The sequence below is a fragment of the Dendropsophus ebraccatus genome, chromosome 6 (assembly GCF_027789765.1).
Source record: "Dendropsophus ebraccatus isolate aDenEbr1 chromosome 6, aDenEbr1.pat, whole genome shotgun sequence".
Classification (NCBI taxonomy): Eukaryota; Metazoa; Chordata; class Amphibia; order Anura; family Hylidae; genus Dendropsophus; species Dendropsophus ebraccatus.
The window spans coordinates 128,957,798-128,965,760 of record NC_091459.1 but is presented as its reverse complement, the minus strand read 5'-3'; the positions used below and the strand labels follow the sequence as shown (position 1 = coordinate 128,965,760).

The 7,963-nt window shown below is 38.0% G+C and overlaps 1 protein-coding gene across 3 annotated transcripts in view; it reads right to left on the bottom strand.

Moving 5' to 3' along the window:
- Positions 1-1,025: 1,025 nt before the first annotated feature.
- Positions 1,026-7,963, bottom strand: part of TFAP2B (transcription factor AP-2 beta) — a 33,537-nt gene continuing 26,599 nt past the window's right edge. For all 3 annotated transcript variants that reach the window (XM_069974041.1, XM_069974043.1, XM_069974042.1), the window contains exons 6-7: positions 6,865-7,006; positions 1,026-2,550 (exon numbers count right to left, since the gene is read on the bottom strand). In XM_069974041.1, the coding sequence (XP_069830142.1) occupies positions 2,250-2,550; positions 6,865-7,006 (443 nt within the window). In that variant the 3' untranslated portion in view covers positions 1,026-2,249. The remainder of the gene's footprint in view (positions 2,551-6,864; positions 7,007-7,963) is intronic.

Sequence of the window (7,963 nt, the reverse complement as noted above, 5' to 3'; positions counted from 1 at the left end):
AAAAACAGAAGCTTAAAATACAACAAAAACACAACGTTTTATTAATGTAAATCAGATCATCACTGGACAATTATCAGTTTATCTATTCATTGCTATAATGGTTGGTTTAAAGAACAAAAAAATAAAAATGTCAGAGACTACTTAATTTCAAGCGTTTCCACCCATTCACAGAGGTACAGACTCACATATAAATAAGTACTTACTCGCCATATATACAAATTCCTGTTAAATTAAGCATAAATAAATATATACAAACTTAACATTATCTCCCCTCCAGTTTGCAGATTTGTTTTGTCTTTGTTTTAACCTTATGAACATTTCAGAACAATTTTATTAATTCTTTTTTTTCTGACAGGTGATTTTGTCTGAAATGAATAAAAAAAACTAAATGTATTATTTATGGAGAATTGATAAAATATAATTTTTTTCCTTTTCTCAAAAGTGGAAAAACTCTACTTTTGGCACATTTACTTGCAAAATTGGGATATTTTTTTTTTCTGTTATTTTTTTAATTAGTATTTTTTTTATTTTACTAAATAAAAAATATTTTTAAAACAGTAATAAAAGATTGATTGAAATAAAGAGCAGATAATATCAATATAATTTTATGATGTTGACATGAAAATACACAGCACAGCCTTGAATAAAATGACAAGGTACAGTGATAACAAATGGAAAAAAAAAATCTTTACAGCATCACAGAATAGAAAATCAAATACAAAGATATTTTACATGAAAAACATTATTATTGTAGCAGGACAGTGAAAAGTTTAGATGGGGTCTCCCTTACGGGTGTTAAATCCATATAATAACATAGGCATCAGTTGTTGTTTATTATTTTATGGCTTTTTAAGATGTCATTGCAATTATTATTGAAATAAATTATAATTTTAGCATTTAACTTTTTTTCCAATTTTGTTGCAGATGTATCTGTAACTGAACCAATTGTATATATATATATATATATATATATATATATATATATATATACATTTCAACAATTGAATTATTCGTGTATAAATTTATTTCAAAATGACACCAATTCAAATTGATGAAGAGTAGCTAAGAAAAGCTGGAATGTAGACGCCCAATAAATAACAGTGCAACTCTACATATCTAATAGGGCCATGTGTCCTAACAGGCCCTATAGCTGGTGTGCCTAATGGACTCATATAACAGCTGGAAATACTACCGGTTGACTTTTCTAGAGTATCATGACATAGTATCAATTTTAGCACACTGGAAATCTTCATTGACCTTTGGGGAGTTTCTCAAGTCTTTATATTGATCCCTACCACAGATTATAAACCACTTATGACATAGTTGAAATATCAAGTTACCGGGCAACCAGTTATGTGATTGTACAGAGCTTTTATTTGTTCCGATTTCCCTATCAATAAGGGGATATTGGTGAAATTCATTGTAAGGAATTATTTGTATATTTTTACTATTGTACCATTTGTTGAGTTATTTTTGAGCTCTATGGAGAGTTTGTGGGGGAAGATTAGAAGGGTGATTTCTGACATTGGTGGAATTGTTGAAATGTTTTTGAAAATGATACACTGGGATGAAATGCATTTTTCTAAATCAACACTTACAGTGAAAACATTAATTGTAAGAGGTCAAATAGAGGATATTACTTGTATGGAGAAGATGGGGGCGAGGGATCGGCCATATCATTGACCTTGGGTTGTATAAAACACATATTCTACAACAAATAAATGTCTCAAAGTGAAGACTTAATAGGAACAGGAGACAGGCAACTCCTGGGTCTTTGATTGTTGAATGGAGGAGGATGACTGTCCAAGTAGTGTACTTCATGGCATCGTCACATCCCATCGAGAAAGGATATTTCCATAACTGTGCTCCCACAAGAGCTGCAGCTTCCCAAAATTCCTTCCAATCTTCTAAGACATCTCCCAATGGTTCTGAAGGAAGCAGCAAAGGAGCTTACAGGTCAGACATAAAGGAGATAAGAAAAAGATTGCATTCCATAAAATCTCCAGTAAATGGTCACTGCCCTTTTTTAAGGGTGTTGGGGAGTTCTAGAAAGTGTCCTTAAAAATGGAGATAAATACAAAGTTGTTGGCAAACAATGAGCCTGTGTTTTCTGTTTGTGCGCTGGATACTCGTCTATAGGGCTCGATCTGATATATTTATATATAGAATTTGTAATTTTCCAAAGCCAGTCCAGTATTTTTTTTTTTTAAAGCTAAAATGAAAGATGTTAAATAAACGATGTCCCGGTTTCATTTTCGGTGTTTCTCTTCCTTGTCACCGTTTTTACTAACAGGTCCCTCTCCAGTTGTGTGCCTGTTAGAGTTGTTATTGTTTAAAAACATCTTGTCCATTCCCTTCAGGGCCTCGGTAAGGTAGTTTTGGAGAGCTGTGAGAGCTGCACAGATGGCCGGTGAGCCAAAACCATGGGTGATGAGACTAAAGTGAGTCAAGCAGCTCTGGATTCCAGGTTCCAAGATAGGACTTGGTCGGCTGTTGCCTATGGGCGTCCTGTCTTGGGCCAGCAGATCTGTGAATTCTTTACAAAGTTGCCTGAAACAAATGACAAAACAGAAGACGTAAGTATCAGAAAAATATATTAATAATAAATATAGCGTTGATATGTCCCACAGAGATAACCATCACTTACATTGCCCATTAGCCTATCAGTATGTTTTTGGAATTTTGGAGGAAACCTACAAAAATGTAGGATGTACATATAAACCAGAAGCCCAAACCCCAACACAGCAAGGTAAAATTCTTGTAAAATTCTAAATTGTTAATTAAAGGGGTATTCTCATCTCATGTAACATACTTTAACTTGTAGGGCACATATAACTGAATAGTTTTGCATTGCCTCCTAAAATGACACTCTTTTGCTCCCATTGATGAAAGTTCATTATCTAGGCTATATGGACTTACTCCTAATATAGAGCACCACCTATAGTATCAAAGTCTTAAGTGTCTTGGATACGGCTCCAAGCAATCCCAGTGTGTGAATTGGAGTCTAGTAGTGCCGGGCTTATTACTTTACATGTGTATGAGCTCATTGTCTAGGTCACCAACCACCACTCTGCTCTGAAAGCAGTGGTCTGGTTAGTGTATATAAAAATATAATGTAGATGTATAGAGATATAATGTATATAGACTGTATAATATATATATAAATATGTATACTATAGCTGTGAACGCAGCCTTAAAGGGGTTATCCAGTGCTACAAAACATGGCCAGTTTCTTTCAGAGACAGCACCACTCTGGTCTCCAGTTCAGGTGTGGTTTTCAATTAAGCTCTTTTCACTTCAATGGAACTGAGTTACAGAACCTGCACCCAAACTGGAGACAAGAGCAGTGCTGTCTCTGGAAGAAAGTGGCCATGTTTTGGTAGTGCTGGATAACCCCTTTAAACAGTTCTATTTTTGCCCTAAACAATACAATACAATGGGCAATCGCAGGTCGTGTCATTCAGTTCGTGATTGGGAATGGAGACCAAACAAACAACCAAATCGGAATCAATTACAAAGAGACCGAGTGAAAATATAGGAAAAGAAGTAATTATATAGGGGGATTGTAATTATAGAGGGGGGAGGTGTATAAAAATAAATAACTAAAAATCCACTTAACTATTTCAGGGACATATAAATAAATAAATACATTTTAAAAAATAAACGCGCAAATAAAAAAATAATGAAATAAATAATCTAATAAATAGATTTTCTGTAGTCAAAAAAGAAAAATATTGCTAATGTAGGCATAAACCTCATAAGAAGCAAAGGCAGGCCCCCCCGCCCTCAACAAACAGTTAGTTCTGTAGTAAATCCCCCTTCTATAATCTTAATTCCATGCTAAATGATTATATCTAAGTGTTATCTAATTACCCCACAGGGTTAAAGGTATTATGGGATAATTGCTGCTTTTCCTGACTTGTCAATCAAATCCCTAAAATGTGAAAGGAAACTTTGAATTTAGAAAGTAAATGGCAAGAAGTCAGGGATTACACATCTTCAAAGGGATCTGAAAGTAATTAAAGGTCTGAGCCAGCGATATCTCCTGACCTTGGAGAAGAAGGCAATGAAATTCAAATTATGTTCAGCAAAACATGTGTGAGCAATGGACTCCATGTTTTTGTTTTTTTCTCACTCAAGACATCTTGATAAATTTGGCTAAAACTCCCCCCTACCCCCCTATGCTTCCATGAGAAGAGAAACACGTCGGGATCATACTTCAGTATTCGACCTGAAGCTATAACTTGAAGCCATGAAACCTTAGTGCACCCAAAATATATGACTTACTACTGTGTGACCAACAAAACCTAAAGGGTTTCTCCCTCCCATACGGCAATCCCACTTAGTCTCCATAGTTTAATGTGGAGAGAAGCAGCTCATGCCAGATGGTCATGATGCCAGTACATCCACCCCGCGCCTAGTGAGTTACATATACAAGTCCTAATAATTATAATAACAGTACGGCACAGAAAGTAGCAGCCATAAAGTATGGCATGAGCTGCTTCTCTCTAAACTGTGGAGAGTACGTGGGATGGTATTTTAGGAGTGACCCTTTAAGAATGATGCCAGGATAAAACCTTCATTTATATATGGCAGTAGGATCCCAGTTGTCATTCATTCCTCCATATATACTATCTGATGTGGCTGGTCCTAGTTTAATACTTATTCATTCAATTTCTGCAAATCACCTCCAATGCATTCATTCATTTTCAGCAGGATTTAAACAGTTTAAGGCTATGCTCACACTGTTGTTGTTGTTACAACAGCCGTGATTTCTGCTGTACTTACGTAGTGCTGCAGGCTGAGGGAATCCCGGTTGGAGTGTATACACATAGTATACACTCCGGCTGGGATCCCTAGCGGCGCCGTAGGAAACTGACATGTCAGTTTTCTGCAGCCTCTATTCAGTGAATACCGGCCGCAGAAAACCATGTCAGTGCACATCATGGAGAAAGCGGCTCCGGCCGCACACTCCATTGTGTGCAGTGGGGAGTTCTGATGGGGCCGCACCATTATCTGACCCGTACTGCAGTACCATCCGGAATGATCTTTTCTGAGACTGGCCGTTCCGTGACCTGGCCGGGTCACGGAATGGCCAGTTTCATACTATGTGTGAACATGGCCTAAAGCTAAACTCATTCACTTTTTCTCCGAATATATAGTATAGGATTAGAATAAACCCTAATACAGCATAACCACCCCATTGGATTTCTTGGGTTCATTCGTTCATTCATTCATTCATTCAGTCACTGCTCATCAACATCAGCCCAATATTGTCCACAGCTCCCAGTCCAAGTATTTAAAAATGTTGTCAATAAAATAAGACTATTTAAGCCTCCAGAGGTCCAAGTATCTCCAGCCTTCCTGGAGGGTCCATGTACAAATATATAAGATCTAGTGATCAAGTTTTATCCAGGACAAAGTAACCACAAGACAATGCTCTGAAGAACAGGAAGATGACGCTACAAAACCGAAAAACATCCGGAAGCTCCAAATATAAACTGATGTATTGTAATACAGAATGAAATCCTCTACAATTGTCCAGCAATGAGGGTGAATTTTACTTGAAGCTATACATATGTCTACCCTTAGGTAGTATAGATACGTCCATTGGCTTGTATACATAGACATTCAGCTAACACATTATGATACATCACCCAAGGCTTATGGTGCCATAGATAGAAGAAAAAATGCTCTGCCATTGGTTATAAGGGAGATTTATCAAACATGGTGTAAAGTGAAACTGGCTCAGTTGATCCTAGTAACCAATCAGATTCCACCTTTCATTTTCCAAAGAGTCTGTGAGGAATGAAAGGTGGAATCTGATTGGTTGCTAGGGGCACATGAGCCTGTCTCACTTTATACCATGGTTGATAAATCGTCCCCTATATGTATATATGTTTGACAGAGTTCTATACAGTTAATTAAAAAATATAGGTAAAATTCAGAGAACAAGACTAGCGGAGGTCTTTAAAGGGGTTATCCAGTGCTACAAAAACATGGCCACTTTCTTCCAGAGGCAGCACCACTCTTGTCTCCAGTTTAGGTGCAGGTTTTGCAACTTAGTTCCATTGAAGTTAATGGACATGGTGACAAGAGTGGTCCTGTCTCTGGAAGAAAGTGGCCATGTTTTTGTAGCACTGGAAACCCCCTTTAAGCTCAAACCAACATGACAGGGATGTAATACTTAGACCCCAATTACAAACACAGGGGATTGCAGGGCTGTGACCTTGGATCCAAATACACTGAGCTGAAGTGGTGAAATCCTGATCCCAAAATGATAGGGCTGCCGTTCTGGGACTCTGGAACCATAACTATTGGGCTGCAGTACGAGGATCCCGAATCCAAAACTATAAGGATTTAAAGGGGTACTCCGACAAGATGTTTTTTTTTCTTTCAAATTTACTGGTGCCAGAAATGTATATAGATTTGTAATTTACAGAGGCGGCAGCAGAGAGCACTGTGTCTTACTGGAAAGAATACACCACTTCCTGCAGGACATACAGCAACTGATAAGTACTAGAAGGCTTCAGATTTTTAAATAGAAGTAAATTGCAAATTTATATAACTTTCTGACACCAGTTGATTTCAAAGAAAGAAAAAAAAACTGGAGCATCCTTTTAATACTGGGGTCTGGTTTCCAAAGAGACTGGACTATAGCACTGAGATCCTGACCCCAAAGTTATGGGGCTGCAATACTGTGACCCTAATCCAAACGCCACAGGGGCTAAGTACAATGACCTTAACTTTGTAGTTGAAGACAATAGGAAAGCAGAATGAGGAAGGGTATGGCTGGGATTAGGAGGGATCGGCAGATGTGCAGGTCTCTCTCATAGCAGTAAGAGCACAGCACTTGGCACTCACTTTGTAGCCAGCAGCATATTCTTTCTGGAGTGCAGATCAGTGGGGTCTGTGTGCTGTCTGTTCAAGTATTCCGACACCGCCTTGGCTGGAAATTCTGTTTCACAGATGTACCCAAAGTCCCGGGCTAGATGGACAGCTTCACCTGTGGGAAACACACATGGATAGGTTCATATAGATAGAAAGGATTACAATACAACTACTGCATGCAGACTAACACATTGCATAGGTTCACATGAGGATGATAAGGGTTGGAATTGAAACATTAAAGTGTATCTGTCATTTAAATCAGATTTTAAATCAGCTGATATCAGAAAGTTATAAAGATTTGTAATTTACTTCTATTTAAAAATCTCAAGCCTTCCCATAGTTATTAGCTGCTGTATGTCCTGCAGGAAAAGTTGTTTTATTTTCAGTCTGACACAGTGCTCTCTGCTGACATCTCTGGCCGAGACAGGAACTCTGTCTCAGGTTTCTATGAATCCCCATAGAAAACCTCTCCTGCTCTGGACAGTTCCTGTCTCGGCCAGAGATGTCAGCAGAGAGCTCTGTGTCAGACTAAAAATAAAACATTTCCTGCAGAACATATAGTAGCTAATAAGTATGGGAACACTTGAGATTTTTTAATAGAAGTAAACAACAAATCTATATAACTTTCTGACACCAGTTGATTTGAAAGAAAAACATTTTCACTGGACAACCCCTTTAAGAAACTCTGTAATAGGTTTTATTGGGCAAAAAAGTCTGTACTCGAAAAGCTGTTTTGCAGCCTCTCCCCTCCTCACTTCTTATCTGCGCATTCTCAGGCAAAGTCTTCTTCATTACAGAAAAGCAAAGTAAAGTCAAATTTGTCCATTATAACCTATGGAAAGGGGAGAAGCTGAGGGGGATGAATGAGCAGGAAGAGGAGACAAACAGCCCTGCCATTTGGAGACTGTCTGGGCACATAAAAATCTGGATTCAGAGGTCAGAAAGGTCAGTGCTAGTTTGGAAGCTTGGTGAGATGAAATTGTAGGATAATGTGCTGTACAGTGCTACCTTTTCTCCTCTCTTTGCTCCCTCAGCCCCTCCCCCTTCCATTGAGCTTAATAGACACAGAAAT